Consider the following 23,078-nt stretch of genomic DNA (forward strand, 5'->3'; position numbering starts at 1 on the left):
TTTCATACCTGTGTTTGTGTGTGTGGGGGGCTCTCTGGGGGTCTTCTACAAATACTGTTATTATTAATGTATATGATATGCGCTCGCAATATTATTATTATTATTATTATTAGATCTTATTTATGTGGCACCAGCAGATTCCATAGCGCTGTTCTGGGTCTCTATATAACCCCCCCCAGGCACCTTGTTTGCCCAGGGGCTGTGATGGGCTCCGCGCTCAAATAAAACGCCCGTCCGCCGTACCACCCAATATCAAATCCCAGGAAAAATCTATGCAAGCGCCGACCAAAAGCAGGGACTGATTAAATGTTCGCATTTCCCAAACACGCCGGAGACCCCGTCTTCCAGGACAGAGCGATCCGGAACCTACGCCTGGAATTAGTCATAGAACCCAAGAAATGCCCCCGTGCGTGGCTGATTTACACCCCCCCCCCGGGGGGATATTTCTGCTACAAATGCCCTGCCTGCTGTGGTATATTTATTATATATATATAATAAATTTTGCATTAACCCATTCTGTGCCCTATTAGTAAGAAATGAATTTGAGGGTCCGGGTAACCTGGTCGCCTCTCATTGGGAGGATTTCTGGTTGAGGTTATTCCTAACAGGAAGACAACAATTCCTAGCAGTCACAACATGCTGTGTGTTTATTGGAGCTCATGCTTTTGTGGACTACCATTCCTATAATCCTCTGACATTCTGAGAGTGTGCGTCCCTGGGGAACTCCCGTGTCCCTCCTGCCTAGGCCTGTACATGTATAGGCGGCATTTAGAACGCAGGCTGTTGTGAACTATAAGTCCCATCATCCTCAGCCAGGCCCCTGATTGCCAGAAATGGGTTATCCCTAGGTGAAAAAGACATTATCCCTCCTACTATATCTATCAACACAACCAGGGAACGGGAGAGGCACAAGTAACCTCAAGCTGTCCGGCTGCTGCCGACTCCAACTCCCATTCCCCTCAGCCACCTATCCCAATCCCTAACCCTTGCAGCTCTTAATAGACAGAAGCAAATCTCTCCCTCCTTGGTCTGTTTATTTGTTAAGTGAGGAGGTAAAGGATCTCTGGCAATTGCTGTAGACTACAACTCCTATCATCCTCAGCCAGACAGCTGGTGACTGAGATAACCGCCCACATGCTGTCCCTCTAATATTATGCACTACCCCTGTTAGCCCTGTGAGGGACGCCCTGTCTCGCTGTGACTGACAGCTCAGCCAGCTCTGCGTCATCAGCAGGCGCGGCCGCTCAGCGTAGGTAGGCGGAGCTTTCTAGAGTGTCATGGCGGCGCCCATGTCTGTGTGACAGCGCCCTGTCAGGCCGGTCGGTAGAGGTGATTCCCGGGTGCGAGCGGCCTGTCCTCCCCGGACACAGACACGCAGGAGATGGGGACCGTGCACGCCCGGGTACGGCAGGGAGAGCCGCCTGGGAGACGGGGAGGCCGGCAGGAGGCAGTGACCTTCCCCTGGGGTTGGGAGGGAGAGAACAGGCCGGCGCTGCTGGGGGGACGGTTGGGGCAAATAGACGGGGCAGCTGGGAGAATGGGGGGCAGACAGTCGGGGCATGAGGGCTGCAGGGGAACGGATGCGAGGCACGTTTGGCAAAGTAACCACAGAGTATGGAGGGGGTATTTTCGGGGTGATTTGGGGTGTTTGTGGGGTGAGGCCCCAGTGACATATTTCTGAGGTCATTTTTGAATAAGGTCAAAATATAGGATTTGGTTTTTACCTTAATATATACATGATGGAAGAATTGTACTAAACAATGTCACCATAACCACCGATGGAATGACCCTTCTGATTGGTTGCAAGTCCAATGGTTGCTATGGTGATGGGCCACATTGAAAGCATCACAGTCTTTATAAACAAGCCCCGTTAACTGCAGAATTGGTCTCATTATTGTATTGTCCACCAAAAGTGCATCTGCTGACTATAACGCTTTGACTAAATATCAGACTAACCTTTTTATTTTTTTTTATTTTTTAGAGTTTGGACCCGCTGCCTATGAGTGGCCCCGACTTTGGACCATCAGGAGATGATGCAGACCTGGTCGAAGTGGAACCGCAGAAAAAGCAAGAAATTCTAGAAAACAGAGATGTGAGTAACCTAAAACTAAGAGTGTAGTATGTAAATGGAGCAGCCTCCCAGCAGAAGTGGTAGAGGGTAATACAGTGAGGGTATTAAACATGCATGGGGTAGACATACGGCTCCTGAATCTAAGACAAGACCAACGACTGATTAAGGTTTAAGTTCTTACAGCAGGAAGAACGGGCGACTGGGTTTCTAGTGCTGTTTTATCCCATAAAATGTATTTTTGTTTTCTTTTATTATTTTAAATATTGTTTTTAATTGTTTTTGTTTTAAAGCTAACATTCTAACCCTGAAAGTGTTTTTTTTTCTCCTTTAGGTGGTGGTTCAACACGTGCACTTTGATGGTCTTGGAAGGACAAAAGATGACCTCGTTATCTATGAAATTGCTGACGTCTTTAAGGCTAAAAATCTCATCGAAGTGAGTCAATCAATGCCGTGCGACGCTCACCTCTGCTTCATGGCATTGTTTTCTCTTTACTTCCATCCTCGGACATCATGGCCCTTTTTAATATTGATTGGGCCCTGGGCATGCGTTTCTTGGGCCCCCCGCGCTGTGTGTATGACTGGGGTCACTGCAGATTAGGAGGAGGCTGTCAGAGTCAGCGCGGTCTTCCCTCCTTCTGAAAAGAGACTGCAAGATGTAGGCAGAAAACAGAGAGTTCAGCAAGAGGAAGAAGGAGGATAGATAAAGGGGAGAGGGACTTAGATAAAGGCAGAAAAAAGAGGAAGAGAACTTATTAATAGAAATTTACAAACTGTACAAAAGTCAAAGAGACAGAAAAGGTACTGAATGAAGTGTCTTCCCTCTGATCTCTCTTTTTCTGTCTCTTGGAGTCCTGCATGAGAACAAAGCAAGACAAAGAGGATGGCAAGAGAGAGAGAAAGGGTGGAAAAATGGGAGACGGACTTGAAAACCACAGAAAAAAAGAGAAAAGTCATTAAAAGACATGCAAAAAGAGACACCTAGTAAAACAGATGCTTTGCTCCTCTTTTTAATGGCTTTTTTCTGCTTTCTAAGTCCCTCTCATTTTTCTCTTTTGTCTGCCCTTTTCCTTTCTTCTCTTCTCTACATTCTACTCTGATTCAATCTTAACAATTACTCCCCAGAAAAAGCAACCACCTCTACTTACTGCCTCTAAGGCAGGGGTGTCCAAACTGCGGCCCTCCAGCTGCTACAGGACTACATCTCCCATAATGCTCTTTCAGCTAAGGGGCTGGCTGAGAAGGATGGGAGATGTAGTCCTGCAGCAGCTGGAGGGCCGCAGTTTGGACACCCCTGCTCTAAGGTCCTCCCGCACGCTACTTGCGGCTTAGCGGTTGGCCCCACATTAAAGACGGCTGACGGATATCCTTTTTTTGTTTTTTTATCTGCTTATTCTGTTTTATCACGGAACTTTATATGTGCAGGTGATGAGGAAATCCCATGAAGCCAGGGAGCGACTACTCCGTATGGGAATATTCAGACAGGTGGAAGTCTTGATCGATACTTCTCAAGGTAACCAACAATATATATAACGGAGTATAATGTATTTTATGCGCTAGGCACCTGGGGATGACAGAGGGGGTTAGTTTTCCTCCTCTTCAGTTTGCTCCCCGATTTCTCTCTCTCTTCAGGCGAGGAAGCCCTTCCCAATGGCTTGGATGTCACCTTTGAGGTCACTGAGTTGCGGAGGTTGACAGGGAGTTATAATACAATGGTTGGCAATAATGAAGGCAGCATGGTACGCGCATAAGCTTCATAATGTTATTAGATTTGTTAGATCTCTGGTTGTTGTTGTTATCTTTAATTCAGTCTTTTGTACGGTTCAGTGTAAAGCCTTATCTCCTGTACCTACTCCTCTGTGTTCTAGGTTCTTGGGCTTAAATTTCCTAATCTCTTTGGACGCGCCGAGAAAACGACTTTCCAGTTCTCCTACGGGACAAAGGAAACCTCGTATGGCTTGTCCTTCTTCAAACCACAAGTTGGGAACTTTGACAGAAAGTAAGAACGTGGCGTAAATGCAATCTTTGCAGATGAAACGGTTCATACCCGATACTGAAGGGTAATATATAGAATAGTATAACAAGCAGAAAAAAGTGAATGTACCCCTTGGTGGCTAGTTCAAAGCAAGTGGGTGGCTTTCATGGATTACAGGGGTCTTTAGGTTTCTGAAGAACTACAGTATCAAACAGAGGAGACATCTCAAGTAATACAGAAAATGGGTAATGGGGAAGATAGATCTTGGTGTACGCCGTCTGAGATATATATATAATTAATAATATAATATACAGCTGCCAATATAATATATATATATAATATTGGCAGCCGCATGGGGGGGGCTGTTATTTGCCTGCATAGCTTTAAACCTAGAAACGAACATCTATTCTAGTTTGTGGAGAAACTGCTCTTTTCAGTCTATTGTAATTTGTGTGTGGGGTTTTTTTTGTTTTGTTATAGTTTTTCTGTCAACCTGTACAAAGTGACCGGTCAGTTCCCGTGGAGCTCGTTACGAGAGACGGATCGTGGAGTGTCCACCGAAGTCAACGTAATTATCCAGTACCGGGCTTTCTTAAATCAGTGAACCGTTTATATGCTAAAAAAGAGATCAGTCATTGAAAAGGCTCGCTCGCTGTGTGTTTGTTCTTTACAGTTCCCTATCTGGAAAACCAACCACACGTTGAAGTGGGAGGGTGTCTGGCGTGAGCTCGGGTGCCTGGCGAGGACGGCGTCTTTTGCCATTCGGGAGGAGAGCGGACATTCCCTCAAGTCATCTTTATCCGTAAGCTAGTGTGGAGTTCAGAAATGCCGCATCCAAAGGTGTATCACCGACTAGTAATGTTGTGCTGTGTATCGTTGTGTTATTTCTTATTGCGCTGACGATGTGCGCCTTCTCAGTAATGTTTCTGTTTGACTTCAGCACTCGATGGTTATCGATTCTCGGAATTCTTCAATCCTGCCGAAAAGAGGTGCCTTGCTGAAAGTCAATCAGGTATAATCCGCAGAGCCATTCCGGATGTATTCCGGTTACCGGGTACTGAAAAATTAAACGCTCTGAAAACTTTGGTGAAAGTTTGCAAATAGTAGGGGAAAATTAACCGCTTGTGAAATTTGGGTGCCTGGCGAAGCCGTGCCCGCTGGCCGGGGCAGTAACGCGGGGGTTCTTTGTTGCAGGAACTGGCTGGATATACCGGCGGAGATGTCAGCTTCCTGAAGGAGGACTTTGAGCTGCAACTGAACAAACAACTTTCATGGGACTCTGTGAGTTTGCAGTGCATGTTACAGCGCCTCGGAGTATGTTGGCGCTATAAATCTACGATAGGCCCATCCGTAGTGTGTGTTGGAATCTGGCCCATACAGTCAGATCTTTTCATTTCTCATTTTGTGTTACCTGTCCCTCTGGCGCTTAATAATAATAATAATATTAATTAGTGTCTAAATGGTTAATTCTTTGTATACTGTTCAGAGATTAATTACTTGAGGACTCCCAATTTTTGTGATAGGTGCTCTCGGCCTCTTTGTGGGGGGGGATGCTGGTGCCCATCGGAGAGAAACCCTCCAGTATCGCTGACCGGTGAGTATCGCCGATTCGCCTCCAAATAATAATAGCCGTCCTGGAAGAAAGTTCCGGTAAAGCAAGGTGACTGCTTTAGTCTTTTTCTGAGATTCTGCGGCTGAGAGTGCTGGGGATGCGGCTCCGGTTTCACGTATTTACACAGAGTACTGGTTGTTGTGCCCCGTGCCCTCTGTTTCTGTATGTCTGGTATATACGTTGCAGTTTTCACTCGCTGCTCATTTATTTATTTTTTTATTCCAGGTTTTATCTGGGTGGGCCGACGAGCGTGCGCGGCTTCAGCATGTACAGCATCGGCCCGCAGAGCGAGGGTTTGTATGTCCTCACTGCTTTCATATTAGCGTCTGTGTATGAACGCCTCTGTTATTGGGGGCACAGCAGGCTCGTTACCTTTAATTTAAAGTGATGCACTGCGCATGTTTGTGCCTTTCTTCATGGACAGTGTACAGCGCTACGGAATATGATGCCGCTATATAAATATAGGGCGTTATGCTTGAGCCAAAGACCTTTATACTCCGACCGTTAAATAATCTCTCTGGGTTTTTACAGGGGTTTGCGGTGAAACGCTTTGCTTGTAGTATTTCGTCCAGACTGGGAAACTAACCGGATCTTTTGCTTTTTAACCCCTTCTTACAGGTGATTATCTGGGAGGAGAGGCATATTGGGCGGGAGGCCTGCACCTCTACACCCCTCTGCCATTCCGTCCAGGACGGGGAGGTTTCGGGGACCTCTTCCGAACCCACTTCTTTCTGAATGCCGGCAATCTCTGCAATTTAAATTACGGTGAGTTGGATGCGCGTTGTCACCGAGGGGTCCGTTTTTCAATCTGTGGCCTGGCTTGCTGTTTGCACCCTGGCAGGGGCTGTGAGAGTGGGAGTCCACCTTTCTTTTAGTTCATGTAGTGCCCAAAGACGTAGCAGAGTGTATTGGTTAAAATGTTCAAATAATCAAATCCTTGTGGACTTCTTGGGGGTTTGTTTGAAGCCTCTCAACGCAAATTCGTATTGTGCAGGAACAGCCAGTTTACATTAATCTATAGCGTGCTAAATTTGTGGAAAGTGGTAAATAAATGGAACATCCTCCCAGCAGAGGTGGTCGATGTTAATATACACAGACCATACCCCATACATTTGGAATGGAATGTTTTTCTTCCGATAACCGTTCTTATAACCGCAGGGGAAGGACCCAAAGCTCACCTGCGCAAGCTGGCCGAGTGTATCCGCTGGTCGTACGGAGCCGGGATCGTCCTCCGCCTGGGAAACATCGCAAGACTGGAGCTCAACTACTGCATACCCATGGGGGTCCAAAGCGGAGACAGGTGGGCCGGCTTTGTATGTTGTATTAGGAGGGTGGCGTTTATTTCATATTTAAAGGTCATTTTAATTGGGGGTGCTTAAAAAAAAAAAACATAGCCTCGTATCTGGTTATAAAGCCTAAATTTTGTATTTTTTTAATAGAATTTGTAAGCGTATTAACCCAATCACACGTGAAAAGGGCAATATCACCTTAATGGCTGTGCAGCGATGAGATCATTTGATAACTGCGTTTATTTTCGTTTATATTTTAGGATATGCGACGGGGTGCAGTTCGGAGCTGGAATAAAATTCCTCTAAATCCCGGATAACAGCAGCGATTCCGAAATAACTCTCGGCACGCGGAGATTTGCCCCTTTTTGGCGGAGTATAATTTCCACGTTTATTCCGCCCCACCGCGTTGTCAAAAAACGGCAGTATTGCACTTTGGGTGATTTTGCAAAAAAAAAATACATTTGCCTTTTACCCTGACCTCTGACCTTTATTATTGTGTTTATTTACATCAAAAAGTGTTTAACGATAAACCCGTTCGCTTTCCTCTGACGCCGCAGCGTGACTCACAAGAATACATTTAAATAATAAATAAAAAAGTAACTTTAAACATTTCAATAACTTTGTACAGCGCTGCGGAATATGAGGGCGCTATAGAAAAACAATAAGTAGTAATAATAAACCGGTGAGTCCCGTCTCTGACCGGTGCTGCGTTTTATAAGCGGAAGGGTACGTTCTTTAAACGAGAAGTTAGGGTGCAAGAATATTGTGGGTGGGTGTGGTTATATGACTAACTCCTCCCCTTATCAAACTAACCACACCCATTTTCAATGGCAACCACGCCACCTCTTTGCGCCCCTAGCTTTACCAAGTAACATGCCACCAGCTTCCCACAATGCCAGTTTTACCCCCAAACAGCTTATCAGTGCCATCTTTGTACCTAGAGGTTGGAGGGAAAAAAAGTGGAACAGCCTCCCAGCAGAAGTGGTAGAGGGTAATAGAGTGAGGGTATTAAACATGCATGGGATAGACATACGGCTCCTGAATCTAAGACGAGACCAGCGACTCATTAAGGTTTGAGTCTTTACAGCGGGGGCCAGATGGGGCCGATCTACCGGCGGGTTGTGGGTTTCTGTTTAAATACCGGATGACAATAAAAACTACCTTCTTGGGGTTTTTGTTAGGGAGAGCTGCCGCGTTGAGCTGGACTCATGGGGTCCTTGCGGGGGGCCGAGTGCTGCCGGTTCTTCCCAAATTTTGCTGAAAACCCAAAGAACTACCAGCGCTGCCCAGACCGCCGCGGAGGGAGCGTCTCTACTACTGCGAAAAATTCTAATTTCTAATAAAAACTGTAAATCACTTCTTACTAAAAGAGCAAATTCTGAACTTTCCATAAAGAGTCTAACGATTAACCCTTTAAGAGCCAGAGCAGACATTAAAGGCTGCCAGTGACAGTGTGCCGGGGAATTTGTGTGAATGTTCAGGAAGAGAGACAGGGATCCGACACCCGGCGCACGCTCACAGGGGCAGTGATTATCCGGCACTCACCCCCCGGCCTCCCCTCCCCTCTCGCAGCCTCTCCTCCCTCCCTCCCCTCCTATCCTGCGCTCTCCAGCCTCTCCCTGCGCCGGTAGCCGGACTCGCTCGCTCTGCTCTCCCGGGAGATGATGTCGTCCACCCCGGGCAGATCCCCGACTCTACCGCGGCCGAAGATGCGGAAGGACGAGACTTTCCTGGGGAAGCTGGGGGGCACCCTGGTCAGGAAGAAGAAAGCCAAGGAGGGTGAGTGGGAGAGAGAGGGGGCTGGGAGAGCACCGGGCATGGGTGTGACCCCCCCCCCCGTGTACAGAGACCCCCACGGTGTGACCCCCCCCGTGTACTGAGACACCCACGGTGTGACCCCCCCCATCTCACCCTTAAATGTGTGGGGCAGCTTTGGGTTTTAGGACCCCTTGAAAAAACTGTGAACCCTCGGCGCAACAAATGGCTTAAAGCAGCAGCAGTGACCACGCCCACTATCTGGCTGAGGGTCGTGTGAGTTATAGCAGCCCTGCCTGCTGCATAATATCAGATTATCAGTAGTAATCAGAAGTCTCTGCTTGTGCACAGGTGTGTCCTCCCTGACATTACATGACGACTGTAGGGCTGAGAGTAGTTGGGAGTAGAGATCTCAAACTGCATTATTTCAGCTGTCACACTACAACTCCCATCATCCCAGCTGTTACAGAGGCACATTAGGCCTTCCTCCCCACCAGAGGTTGTCCTGCCCCTGAGCTGGGGGGGGGGGTAATCCTTTGCTGAGAGTCACAGGGATGGGGGCAGGAGGGTGTCATGTGACCCCTGCCCCCCCCCTGCTTGGATAGAGGGACATTCCTGAGATTTCTCTGCCTGCTGGGAGTTGCAAGGTCAGCTGAGTGAGAACCTGCTGCGTTTAACCGTCTGAGTGCCGGGGCGTGCGGCCTGCTGCCGGCACCTAAAGGGTTAACGCGGACTCGCCTCCTACAGAGCATGAAATTAAAAAAAAACGATTTAATTACGGATTGAATTAATTAAAGGATAATTTATATGGTTTGAGTCCCGAATTAGCGCCGTTAAAGCTTTTAAAGTCGCTTATTAAAGTGTCAGCTCTTGGGCCAAGCGGTGTTTTTAGTTAATTACCCAGTCACTCGCAACAGGCAGGCTGCAGCTTCCCAGCACCGGAAGTACAACCCCCATCATCCTCAGTCCTGTTGGTCACGCCTCGATGTTCCTGCGATTTATTTGTATAGAATTGTATAGAATCCTCTGATTTTCTTGCTGACAGAGCTTACAATCTAATGTGCGCGTGGATTCTGGAGCTCCCAGGGCAGGAATCCCAGCGTCTTCGGATCCCGCAGGCTCCTTTGTTCTGGGTTTTCCTGTTTTAATTGGTCGTTTTCCCAGATGCCTCTGACAATGGAGCAGGAAAAGCGTCCGGCGTTATATACCCCGGCCAATGAAAACAGCCGCTCCCCACAGGGAGACGATTCAAGCAGATCTCACACCGTTTTACTTCTATCCCATAATATATCATTCAAAATAAGTTTCAGAAAATACACCTTATTCTTTTTACCCCAGTTGCAGTTTTTGCCCCCATAATATAAAGTTTTCAGGCAGCTGCATATCAGCCGTTTGTATGATTCTCGCTCTGTTATCTGACCCCCGATCTACTAAACCCCCCGACTCCTTATCATACTGCCTGTGGGGAACAATAGAATGGCTCAGTCTTAATGACCCAGCCGGACTCTCTGACTAATGAAAGTCTATGGAGGAACGGACTTCATCAGCATCGCCATAAAGCATTAGCTCAGTGTGGTGTTTGAACCGGGAAAGTCACCCAAAATGACTGTATACAGCGCTGGGGGGTTATATTACTGTATACAGTGCTGGGGTTATATTACTGTATACAGCGCTGGGGGTTATATTACTGTATACAGCGCTGGGGGTTATATTACTTTATACAGTGCTGGGGGTTATATTACTTTATACAGCGCTGGGGGTTATATTACTGTATACAGCGCTGGGGGTTATATTACTGTATACAGCGCTGGGGGTTATATTACTGTATACAGCACTGGGGGTTATTACTGTATACAGCGCTGGGGGGTTATATTACTGTATACAGCACTGGGGGTTATATGACTGTATACAGCGCTGGGGGTTATATTACTGTATACAGCGCTGGGGGTTATATTATTGTATACAGCACTGGGGGTTATATTACTGTATACAGCGCTGGGGGTTATATTACTGTATACAGTGCTGGGGGTTATATTACTGTATACAGCGCTGGGGGGTTATATTACTGTATACAGCGCTGGGGGTTATATTACTGTATACAGCGCTGGGGGTTATATTACTGTATACAGCGCTGGGGGTTATATTACTGTATACAGCACTGGGGGTTATTACTGTATACAGCGCTGGGGGTTATATTACTGTATACAGCGCTGGGGGGTTATATTACTGTATACAGCGTCGGGGGTTATATTACTGTATACAGCGCTGGGGGTATATTACTGTATACAGCGCTGGGGGGTTATATTACTGTATACAGCGCTGGGGGTTATATTACTGTATACGGCGCTGGGGGTTATATTACTGTATACAGCGCTGGGGCGGGTTATATTACTGTATACAGCATCGGGGTTATGAATGTCTGCTCTTCTTGCTCGCTGTTTGATTCCTGATGGGATTTTATTCATTGTCTTGCATTCCCTTTTAGTTTAGACTGAAGGGCCGGAAAGGGCCGCGTTGTATCTGCTTTGTGACAGCTGTAGAATGTGACGCTTTGTGGTAACGCGAGTGGATCTGTTGTGACCGTTGCTGGGATAAAGCGGGAGGACGGAGACTCGTGCTTTAAAGCTGCAGTTCCACCTACTCTGCTGAATTTAACCCTTTAATGTGGGATTTGGTTATAAGACGCATCACTCCCAGTATATTCCATACTTTGTAATCAGCATTACATGGGTTAATTTACTGGAAAATGCAGGGATCCAGTGGATCCTAATGTATAGATTCTCATGGATTACGGGGGGGTTCAAGACACACGCGGTTCTAGGAATCCAGGGCTGAAGGATTTGGGTCGTAACAGGGAACACGCGGGAGGAGTATGTCTCCATTGTGTTAGTAACCGGCTCTCAAAGGGTTAATCGTGCTATATTCATGCGTTAACCCCTAAACCACCAGGTGCGTGCACTTTGTGTAGGACTTTATTCTGGCCCTCGAAGTGTTAACGTCTTCTCGCAGGGATCCGGCGGAGATCATTTTTTGAGAGTTTTTGACTATCTGCAGGAAACAGAACGCGCTGCTCCTCGCTGCTCCCTATATATATATATCCCTGTGTGCCGTATACACGCGCGTTATTGGTTTAAGTCACCGACGCACGACACGGAGCTTCTGGCCTCCTCACCATCCGCAGGTGACAAGTGAGTTTTTCTTCTAACCTTCTGGAGATGTTCAGTCCAGCGCTGGAGGTGTATTACCGATGATGTCATACCGTTACATGCTGCTATTACTGGTGATGTCATTGAGGAATATACAGGGATATAACGCGTTATAAGGACGGGATTAGTTATATGGCCGGAGAGTATATAATATATAATATGAGGAATATACAGGGATATATAACGGGTTATAAGGACGGGATTAGTTATACGGGGGGAGAGTATATAATATATAATATGAGGAATATACAGGATATAACGGGTTATAAGGATGGGATTAGTTATACGGCCGGAGAGTATATAATATATAATATGAGGAATATACAGGATATATAACGGGTTATAAGGACGGGATTAGTTTTACGGCCGGAGAGTATATAATATATAATATGAGGAATATACAGGATATAACGGGTTATAAGGACGGGATTAGTTATACGGCCGGAGAGTATATAATATATAATATGAGGAATATACAGGATATAACGGGTTATAAGGACGGGATTAGTTATACGGCCGGAGAGTATATAATATATAATATGAGGAATATACAGGATATAACGGGTTATTAGGACGGGATTAGTTATACGGGCCGGAGAGTATATAATATATAATATGAGGAATATACAGGATATAACGGGTTATAAGGACGGGATTAGTTATACGGCCGGAGAGTATATAATATATAATATGAGGAATATACAGGATATAACGGGTTATAAGGACGGGATTAGTTATACGGCCGGAGAGTATATAATATATAATATGAGGAATATACAGGGATATAACGGGTTATAAGGACGGGATTAGTTATACGGGGGGAGAGTATATAATATATAATATGAGGAAGATACAGGATATAACGGGTTATAAGGACGGGATTAGTTATACGGCCGGAGAGTATATAATATATAATATGAGGAATATACAGGATATAACGGGTTATAAGGACGGGATTAGTTATACGGCCGGAGAGTATATAATATATAATATGAGGAATGTACAGGGATATAACGGGTTATAAGGACGGGATTAGTTATACGGGGGAGAGTATATAATATATAATATGAGGAATATACAGGATATAACGGGTTATAAGGACGGGATTAGTTATACGGGGGAGAGTATATAATATATAATATGAGGAATATACAGGATATAACGGGTTATAAGGACGGGATTAGTTATACGGGGGGAGAGTATATAATATATAATATGAGGAATGTACAGGATATAACTGGTTATAAGGACGGGATTAGTTATACGGCCGGAGAGTATATAATATATAATATGAGGAATATACAGGATATAACGGGTTATAAGGACGGGATTAGTTATACGGGGGGAGAGTATATAATATATAATATGAGGAATGTACAGGATATAACTGGTTATAAGGACGGGATTAGTTATACGGGGGGAGAGTATATAATATATAATATGAGGAATATACAGGATATAACGGGTTATAAGGACAGGATTAGTTATACGGGGGGAGAGTATATAATATATAATATGAGGAATATACAGGGTATAACGGGTTATAAGGACGGGATTAGTTATACGGCCGGAGAGTATATAATATATAATATGAGGAGTATACAGGGATATAACGGGTTATAAGGACGGGATTAGTTATACGGGGGAGAGTATATAATATATAATATGAGGAGTATACAGGGGTATAACGGGTTATAAGCATGGGATTAGTTATACGGTGGGAGAGTATATAATATACAATATGAGGAATATACAGGGATATAACGGGTTATAAGGACGGGATTAGTTATACGGGGTGGAGAGTATATAATATATAATATGAGGAATATACAGGATATAACGGGTTATAAGGACGGGATTAGTTATACGGCCGGAGAGTATATAATATATAATATGAGGAATATACAGGATATAACGGGTTATAAGGACGGGATTAGTTATACGGCCGGAGAGTATATAATATATAATATGAGGAATATACAGGATATAACGGGTTATAAGGACGGGATTAGTTATACGGGGGGAGAGTATATAATATATAATATGAGGAATATACAGGATATAACGGGTTATAAGGACGGGATTAGTTATACGGGGGGAGAGTATATAATATATAATATGAGGAATATACAGGGATATAACGGGTTATAAGGACGGGATTAGTTATACGGCCGGAGAGTATATAATATATAATATGAGGAATAAACTTTTATTAGTCAGAGAGTCTGGCTGGGTGATTAAGACTGAGCCGTTCTATTGTTCCCCACAGGCAGTATGATAAGGAGTCGGGGGGTTTAGTAGATCGGGGGTCAGATAACAGAGCGAGAATCATACAAACGTCTGATATGCAGCTGCCTGAAAACTTTATATTATGGGGGCAAAAACTACAACTGAGGTAAAAAGAAAACAGAGCGATATTTAATAAAACGTGTTTTCTGATGGTGGGGGTTTGATCGATGCGGTGAATAATTGGACGCGCCGCCGTGATCTCCTGGGCTGTTGGCTGGCGTTTAATTAATTATACAGAAAAAAGCCTTTCATGGGGAAAAAAATGAAAATTTATAAAAAGATGCAAATCCAAAATTGTTAAAATCCCCCCCCAGCTTAGTGTTGGTAGTCGGCGGGGAGTTAAGGTGCACGGAGGGGATAGGGTAAATGGCTTAACCCTTTGCATGCTAGCCGGGTGGGGTCCGGTTTTCCCGGCAGCTAAAGTGTTAATTTGAAGTGACAGGCTTTCAGCTGTCCGCCCCGTCTGCCGGTGTCGTCACTCTGTCAGAAATAGCCGGGCTGCCATTACCAGCCCCCTGTAATAATCGCCAGGCGAGGGGGCAGCCATGTCGGGGCTCCTGTGCAGGAAACGCCGAAAGGAAGGGACGGGTAAGCGGGGAGCCGCGCCAAAATCCTGGGGGTGCATTCCAACGACGGGTTCTGCGCTACACGGGACACGTTCTGTCACGCTGATCCTGCAGCTTCTCTCAGATAGAAACCCAGAACCCGCCGGCAGATCGGCCCCATCCGGCCCCCGTCTAGTCTCCCCGTTTCTCCTGCTGTAACGACTCAAACCTTAATCAGTCGTTGGTCTCGTCTTAGATTCAGGAGCCGTATGTCTATCCCGCGCATGTTTAATATCCTCACTGTATTACCCTCTACCACTTCTGCTGGGAGGCTGTGCCTTTTATCTACCACTCTTTTTTCCCGGATTCTCCATCATGTGACGTTCTCGTCTGCCTTTTCTCCCATGTGATAATTTAGAGGATGAATGTGCTTTTTTTTTTTTATTGTTTGAATGGGATGCTGGGATGTGTCCGGGGCAGATTCACTAAGGTGGGATTTGTGGGGCTTCCAATAAAATAAAATGCATGGAATATTATTTTATTTGATTAAATCCAGATGCTGAAGTTGAGCGACTTTGCAGCCTCTGGGTCAGAAGTAGATTTCAGCCGATGATGAAATGAATGATCTCACCGCAGCGCATGTTATAAAGGATGTGCGTTTATTACATGTTGTGAACCCTTAACCCCCCCCCCCCCGCAGTAACTAACAGTTTCTATAAATTAAAACTCCTATTTTAGGATTAAATCTCTTCTGTTCTCTCCCCGACGCAGTGAACGATCTTCAGGAAGAGGGTAAAAATGCCATCAACGCGCCCATGTCTCCCACCCCGAACGACCTGCACCCGGAGGACACGCTGCTCGGTATGTAACACGCCAGGGCTGAGAACCCCCAAATCACTCATAACATAACTCATTACTGTATACAGCGCTGGGGGTTATATTACTGTATACAGCGCTGGGGGGTTATATTACTGTATGCAGCGCTGGGGGTTATATTACTGTATACAGTGCTGGGGGTTATATTACTGTATACAGCGCTGGGGGTTATATTACTGTATACAGCGCTGGGGGTTATATTATTGTATACAGCGCTGGGGGTTATATTACTGTATACAGCGCTGGGGGGTTATATTACTGTATACAGCGCTGGGGGTTATATTACTGTATACAGCGCTGGGGGGTTATTACTGTATACAGCGCTGGGGGTTATATTACTGTATACAGCACTGGGGGGTTATATTACTGTATACAGCGCGGGGGGTTATATTACTGTATACAGCGCGGGGGGTTATATTACTGTATACAGCACTGGGGGGGTTATATTACTGTATACAGCGCTGGGGGTTATATTACTGTATACAGCGCGGGGGGTTATATTACTGTATACAGCACTGGGGGGTTATATTACTGTATACAGCGCGGGGGGTTATATTACTGTATACAGCGCGGGGGGGGTATTCGGGTCAGTGTCGTCCTCCATTCTTCCTAAATATTATTTCCTTTTTTTTCTTTATCTCACTGATTAATAGTTTCCAGCGAGGGGAGGGTTTTTTCGGGGGGGGGATTATATTTCCTCTTTTGTTCAGTTCTCGGTCTGAGATCCGATCCCAGCGATGGCCGTAACCGGGGGCCTCTCTTATTGTCTTGCAGAGGAAAACGAGGAGAGAACCATGATTGATCCGGCGTCTAAAGAAGACCCGAAATTTAAGGAACTGTTAAAGGTGAGAGATAGAGAGACTTTATGGCTGTATAGTGCAGAGCGGGGGTGGGGTGGGGGGGAAATATGTATATTAAGGCAGAGTTTATCAGATTAGAGGCGTTTTGCCTTCCGTTTCTCTTTTCCTTTCTCCTTTTTCTTTTTTTCGTTTTTTTGTTTTTCGTTTTTTTTTGTGTTTCTTTACTTTATTTTTCCAAATAACAAAAATAAAAAAAAATAACCCAGAACTTTTTGGAAACGCGAAACGTTTTCTGTGTGAATGTAGCGGATTCGGACGATCTGATGATTCTTCTCCTTTATAATTTTTCCTCCCCTGATTTCTTGCTGTTTCTCCTTTTTTTTTCTTTTTCTCCAGGTTCTCATTGATTGGATAAACGAGGTTCTGGTGGAGGAGAGAATCATCGTAAAGGACTTAGAAGAAGACCTCTATGACGGACAGGTTCTGCAGAAGCTTATAGGTGAGGAGCCGAGGAGCGACCCGGATCTTTCCGGAAGGCTCGGCAGCCAATTCTGCTGTACAGCTCTGCAGACTATGATGGCGCTATAAAAATCCATGAGTAATAACTCAGGAGGAAGCCCCTATGGATTCCTGATTCACAGACGTTGGGTTACGTCAATCTGGACACCACTAAAGATAACATTTTTATATAAGAAAATGATATTTTTAACACAAAATAAAGGTTTTAGATTTTTTATTTTTTTTTTACTAAAATTCATCATTTTTACGTTCTGCTCTTTGATTTTTCTAATTTTATGGATTAGAGACGTTGGCCAGTTGTAAGATGAACGTGGCCGAGGTGACGCAGTCCGAAATTGGACAGAAGCAGAAGCTGCAGACGGTCCTGGAAGCTGTGCATGATCTCCTGAGACCTCAAGGGTGGCCCATTCGATGGAATGTGGATTGTAAGTTCACTAAATATATTTTCTGGCTCTTTAATAACTGGCCCAGAAAATGTTAAAAATTGGGGTTTCCTGCCTCGTCTGCATTATTATTATTATTATTATTATTATTATTATTATTATTATTATTTTATTATTTATTTAACTATTATTATTATTTAAATATTTTTTTTTACTATTATTATTATTTAAATATTGTTTAACTATTATTATTATTTTATTTATTATTTATTTAACTATTATTATTTATTATTATTTAACTATTATTATTATTTATTATTTAAATATTATTTTTTTAACTTATTATTATTTAATTTCCATGCCTGAAAGAACCAGAATTTCCACTTTTTTCTCAAATCTTCTCCGTATTTTGTCTTTTTCTCCTCTGAAGCGATTCACGGAAAGAACTTGGTGGCCATTCTGCATCTCCTGGTGTCCCTGGCTATGCATTTCCGGGCCCCGATCCGGCTCCCCGAACACGTGTGCGTGCAGGTCGTGGTGGTTAAGGTAATAACCGCTCGCTGGCTGAAATTTTGGGTGGAAAACTGTTTAGTTTAGAATTTTTCTTTAGCATCTTATTGTATCGGAGCCTGAATGCCGGCCTCGTTTTTCCATGGATTCGTCTATTACAAAAAAATGCTATAAGTAGAAGTAAAATGAAAACTTTGCCAAAAATCAAAAAGTTACCGGCTATGATAGTAAGACCTTTTTTTTTTCTTCTTGGCCTTAACTCCGTCCGCTAACTTCTGTCCCCCGCTAATTGCTGAAGCCGTTCTCCGCGGAAAATATCCCCCCTGCTATATCCCAATATTCCACGAGGTGTCAGCAGAGACCCAATCAGTCACTGGGGCAACAACAAGCGCCTCCCCCGTCACAAAATCAGCTGGTTTTATAGTTTATTCCAAGAATAAAATACTTCCAGCACAAAGGAGAACCAACTAATAATTTATATATGTATATATAATAAAAAATTAAAAAATATATATATAATATGTTTTCTGTTTGCAAGAATCTTGTTTATTTGCAGAAAAACCGAGCAGAGACTTAAAAAAAAAAAAAAAAAAAGTATTTCCAGTTTCTCTGACATCAACCTATCAGAGGCTGCCTTTGTGTCGCATGCCCATTAAGCATTCCCTGAAATAAATTTTTTTTTACATAATTAAAGAATTTTTTTTTTTTTTTTTTTGGAAGGGTTTATTTACAAAAAGTGTTCAATTTTTAAACAGGTGGGACTGCACCCTTAACGTGGCTACCGTCGGCTATTTTCCCCTAAATAATAATTATAGAAATAATATATATTTATTAATTGGGCCCCAATTATTATGACTTCTTTTCCAGAAACGGGAAGGACTTCTTCAGACGACTCATGTGACCGAAGAGCTTACAACCACTACCGAGTAAGAACTAAACGAAAAAAATCACTTCGTTACCTAAAACAGATTTTTAAACAATTCCGTGTTCTCTGGATACACAAAACTAATTCAAAAAAAAATAAAAAAAAATCAGTGCTGGTGACATTTATGCCTTTCCTCTGTAATTCTGTAATTTTTAGGCATAACCCCCAAAGTTTCATTCATTTTATTATTTTTTTTTAAGAAGGGAGAGTTTTGTATATATTTTTAGTTTAGAAGCGAACTTTTCATTAATTCTTAGAATAGCTCTGTACGGTTCCAGGTTCTTATCTTTTTTTTTTTTTTTTGGCACATTATTCCAAAAACCACACATTACCAAACCGCCATAAAACGGAAAATAACTAAAAATATTTTATTTTTATTTTGTAGGCTAATGATGGGGAAATTTGGTGAGTAAACCTTAAACCTTAAATAATGCAAAGAATCGCCGCGCTTCTAGTGTTATCCTCAGATACAGTTAGAGGGTCTTAGACTGTAAGGAAGTTTTACTTTACTGAGAGGGTGGTGGATAAGTGGAACAGCGTCCCAGCAGAAGTGGTAGAGGGTAATACAGCGAGGGTATTAAACATGCATGGGATAGACATACGGCTCCTGAATCTAAGACGAGACCAACGACTGATTAAGGTTTGAGTCGTTACAGCAGGAGAAACTGGGGCCGCTGGGGGCCGATCTGCCGGCGGGTTCTGGGTTTCCGTGTTTTGTTATAATGCACTCGATGTTTGTGGAGATTTCGTCGTCTCCGTAACTTTTCTGTTTCCGCCCCAGAGCGGGATGCGTTTGACACTCTGTTCGATCACGCTCCGGATAAGCTGAGTGTGGTGAAGAAGGTGAGACTTTTCTTTCTTTATCGTCGGAACCCAAAATAATTAAAGATTTTAAATATATGACAGATTAAAAAAAAGAAAGAAAAAGACACATTGATGACCAGCTACAGTTTTCCACCTACTGATGTAGATTGCAAGCTCAGTGGGTCACCTGCTTATTCTGTATCTAATGATTTGCGCCCCTCTTTCTCCCCTTTCCAGTCTCTGATCACCTTTGTGAATAAGCATCTGAACAAGTTGAACCTGGAAGTGACGGAGCTGGAGGCTCAGGTGGGTGGAAGGAACCATCGTGCAAAACTCGGGTCCCGCTGTGCTTGCTGAATGGTTTGCTCCATCTCTAAGAATGCCCCGAGTGCCCACGCATTTGCCCCTGGCATTGAACAGGTTAAATCTATGGCCATCCTCTTATCCAGAAATAAGGATAAGAGAAACACTACCAGACTCGATGATTACCTGCAGGTTTAGATTGCAAGCTTAGCGGGTCACTAGCTGTATCTAATGACGTCCGTCGCTCTTTTTGCCCTCAGTTTGCGGACGGAGTTTACTTGGTGCTTCTGATGGGGCTGCTGGAAAATTACTTTATCCCTCTGCACCATTTCTTCCTGACGCCCGAGGACTTCGATCAGAAGGTAGGTTCTGTGTTTTCTCCGTAAACCGACTGCGGGAGCGTCTGACGCGCCTTTTTCCCAAAACTGCCCCAAAAACGGATTCAGAGTTCAGAGTTCTTTGTCGACTTCCCTTCCGCCTTAGACTGGTGGTTATTATATGGAACCGGCCAGGCTGTATCACCATCAATATCTGGCTCAGTGTATAGTGATGGGAGTTGCGCTGTATCACCATCAATATCTGGCTCAGTGTATAGTGATGGGAGTTGCGCTGTATCACCATCAATGTCTGGCTCAGTATACAGTGATAGGAGTTATGCTGTACCACATCTGTTTAGTAAAATTTGTGACATAAATATTCTTGCCGCCATTCCTTTTTGTGGGGGGGGGGTTGCCACATACAGGATCCGCCCCGGGTGCCAAATACTTTAGGTACGCCCCTGGATAAAAATGTATCGAATTCCAACATTTCCAAAACAAGACCTTTTCATACCATAACTTAAAGCCCAAATCCGCACAAAGACATAAAATATCATTTTTTTAACGCGCAGAACTTCTAGAATCCAATAAATGTCTCTCGGAATGCGCTGGGGACCGAGGCCCCGCCTTCCGATAATTAAGGTCGCTGATACGTTATCGCTGAGAGGGTTTGTTCTCCGCTATCGATGAGTCGTTATTTACCGTGTCGAGACTGAAAGTGCTACATTTGGAGCAGTTACCATAGAAACTGTCTTTTCTTCATAGTTTTAAATAACATTTTATCTAAAATAACAGAATTTGATTAATTTCCCGTTTGACGCAGGTTCATAATATCTCATTTGCCTTCGAGTTGATGCAGGACGGGGGACTCAAGAAACCCAAAGCCCGACCCGAAGGTAAAAAAAAAAAAGTATTTCGATAGTGAATCTAACCTTTCGTGTTTTTAGATTTATTTGTATTTTTATATTTAAAGGTTATTTGGTGATATTTGGCAATTCCCACAGATGGTTATTAGTAAACTTGCGCGTACGGATTTATACAAAATGTAATTAATTTTGTGAAAATTTCTGCTAAAATCCGAAAACAAAGAGGGAGCCCCAATTAAAATGGAGAAAAAAAATATCTGAATTTATCGTTTTTGTTTTTTTTCTTCCTTCTCCGACCACCCCCCAAAAAAAAAATAATTGTCAGAATCTTAAATTAAAGTATTTTAAAAATATTTGTCTCAGAAAAATCAGCTCTTGATAAATAAATTATTTTAAAATGTATCTTTTTATTTATTTATCTTTTTATTTATTTCTTTATCTTTTTATTTGTTTATTTTTTGCAGATATTGTTAATCTGGATCTGAAGTCCACCCTGAGGGTCTTATACAACCTGTTTACAAAATACAAGAATGTTGACTAAGGGGCGCTCCCTGCGGACCCCGACCCATCGCCCCGATGCGCCTTATACCGTTTATTCAACGATGCCCCCCCCCGAGGCCGGAATGTTCCAAACGTTCGCTTAATGCCAAGAACCTCAAGGGTTCTTTCCTACAGAACAAGGACCTTCTGTAAAATCGAGAAAGTTTGGATTTTTATTCTTTCGCCATCAAAATAGACAGTCGGAGATTGATAAATCATACGTAATGTGACTTACCCTGCCGCATGGGTGACAGTTGGCACGTACTCTTTGATGTCGGAATTCTGTTGATGAATCCTTATTTAAAAAAAAAAAAAAGAGATTCAAAAACAGAATTTTGTGCAAACCGACCCAACATGCTGCAATTTAAAATATCTTTTTTTTATTTTTCCTCTTGGTAGCGTGGCTAGTCCCGCCCTCTGCGCAGCCCCGCCTCTGTGCTATTAGCCACGCCCCCTGCGCTGTTACATTGTTACAACTACTGATAGAATCGATTCTCAAACTTTAACTGAAAACCAAATAAGTGTTTTGTGTGATATTTAGCTATTTTTTTTTTTTTTTTTTAAAAACTTGAATTTCTATTATCTGACAGCAATATTTTGTATGTAACGTGTTCGGTTTCCGATTGATGCGCACACGCGTGTAATAACGTCCCTCTCGCGGGTTTTTGGGGGGAAATGTGAAAATTCCCTGAGTGTTTATAATAAAAAGTAAATGCATTTTCATAGATTTAAAAAAAAATGATCTTCTACCAAAGAAAATTACGAAGAAGTGACTGAATCGCGTTTCTGACCCCGCGTTTTGTTTCATTTTTCTTGTAACTTCGTGTTTTTGAACTTTGTTTAAAAAAAAAATGACAATTTATTAAAAATGCAATATATCTATATTTTTCATTTTTGAAGATCTGCGAGTGTTTCTTAAATAAATATCGGGGATCCTGCTCTGGGCGGGGGTGGAAAAATGATTTTTATATATATATAGCTGGCCTACAACCCACATCATCCTCAGCCGGCGTGAATTCCATTATTTTTTTTATTTTATTTACTTATTTTTTTATCTAGAAGGAAAATCAGCCGATGATTAAATGCTGGGTTAAAATTTTCTTAATTAGTGTTTATAGAATTTTTGACAAAAAATTCACTTAAAAGCTGAAATTGGTGACAATAATTTGTAGAAAATGCACAAAAAGATATTTTTCTCGTGAAATGGTTAAAGGGCTCTTTTAGAGAAATAAGTTGGTTTCATCATTAAGTTCACGTCGACTAAATGGGGAAGTTTTTCTATTATTTCAACCGCAGCTTGAGTCACTCGCCCGGCGACAGGATGCGGATGTGACGGGGCGCGCGTTTTTTGTGCGTTTTACGTGAATTCAGTCATTCTAGAATTGTTACAAAAAATAGAAGAGGTTTTTTACGCTGAAGATTTTTTCCGGATTTTCATCGATTTGTAAGTTAATCATCTGTTTTTTGGGGGATCGTTTCTGGGGGAAAATGATTGC

General features: G+C 43.3%; 2 protein-coding genes across 3 annotated transcripts; both read left to right on the forward strand.

Annotated features, from left to right (window-relative positions):
* Positions 1-1,236: 1,236 nt before the first annotated feature.
* Positions 1,237-7,493, forward strand: SAMM50 (SAMM50 sorting and assembly machinery component). Its single transcript, XM_053462254.1, has 15 exons — positions 1,237-1,402; positions 1,982-2,092; positions 2,403-2,504; positions 3,494-3,581; positions 3,701-3,807; positions 3,937-4,067; positions 4,524-4,611; positions 4,717-4,845; positions 4,984-5,055; positions 5,238-5,324; positions 5,567-5,637; positions 5,881-5,948; positions 6,274-6,420; positions 6,814-6,955; positions 7,205-7,493. The coding sequence occupies exons 1-15, from the start codon at positions 1,382-1,384 to the stop codon at positions 7,248-7,250; spliced, it is 1,410 nt and encodes a 469-aa protein (XP_053318229.1). The 5' UTR covers positions 1,237-1,381; the 3' UTR covers positions 7,251-7,493.
* A 1,045-nt stretch (positions 7,494-8,538) lies between these two features.
* On the forward strand, positions 8,539-21,621 carry PARVB (parvin beta). Of its 2 annotated transcripts, none has more exons than XM_053462951.1 (13): positions 8,539-8,723; positions 15,511-15,600; positions 16,390-16,460; positions 16,812-16,914; positions 17,219-17,359; positions 17,748-17,863; positions 18,695-18,753; positions 19,138-19,157; positions 19,534-19,595; positions 19,794-19,862; positions 20,120-20,221; positions 21,000-21,072; positions 21,507-21,621. In XM_053462951.1, exons 1-13 carry the CDS (start codon positions 8,606-8,608, stop codon positions 21,581-21,583), a joined length of 1,101 nt encoding a protein of 366 aa, XP_053318926.1. In that variant the 5' UTR covers positions 8,539-8,605; the 3' UTR covers positions 21,584-21,621. The 2 variants fall into 2 exon arrangements, with proteins under 2 accessions (XP_053318926.1, XP_053318927.1); XM_053462952.1 differs by lacking the exon at positions 8,539-8,723 and adding an exon at positions 14,682-14,782.
* Positions 21,622-23,078: the final 1,457 nt, after the last annotated feature.

The sequence above is a fragment of the Spea bombifrons genome, chromosome 4, assembly GCF_027358695.1.
Source record: "Spea bombifrons isolate aSpeBom1 chromosome 4, aSpeBom1.2.pri, whole genome shotgun sequence".
In the NCBI taxonomy this organism is placed as follows: Eukaryota; Metazoa; Chordata; class Amphibia; order Anura; family Pelobatidae; genus Spea; species Spea bombifrons.

Excerpts from the sequence above, each read along its gene's own strand:
- SAMM50 (XM_053462254.1), top strand. The coding sequence starts at position 1,382 with ATGGGGACCGTGCACGCCCGG. Across the intron at positions 5,638-5,880 it reads CCCTCCAGTATCGCTGACCG|GTTTTATCTGGGTGGGCCGA; the intron begins GTGAGTATCGCC and ends TTTTTATTCCAG. Across the intron at positions 5,949-6,273 it reads CATCGGCCCGCAGAGCGAGG|GTGATTATCTGGGAGGAGAG; the intron begins GTTTGTATGTCC and ends CCCTTCTTACAG.
- PARVB (XM_053462951.1), top strand. The coding sequence starts at position 8,606 with ATGATGTCGTCCACCCCGGGCAGATCCCCGACTCTACCGCGGCCGAAG. Across the intron at positions 16,915-17,218 it reads GGTTCTGCAGAAGCTTATAG|AGACGTTGGCCAGTTGTAAG; the intron begins GTGAGGAGCCGA and ends TTTATGGATTAG. Across the intron at positions 20,222-20,999 it reads CCGAGGACTTCGATCAGAAG|GTTCATAATATCTCATTTGC; the intron begins GTAGGTTCTGTG and ends CGTTTGACGCAG.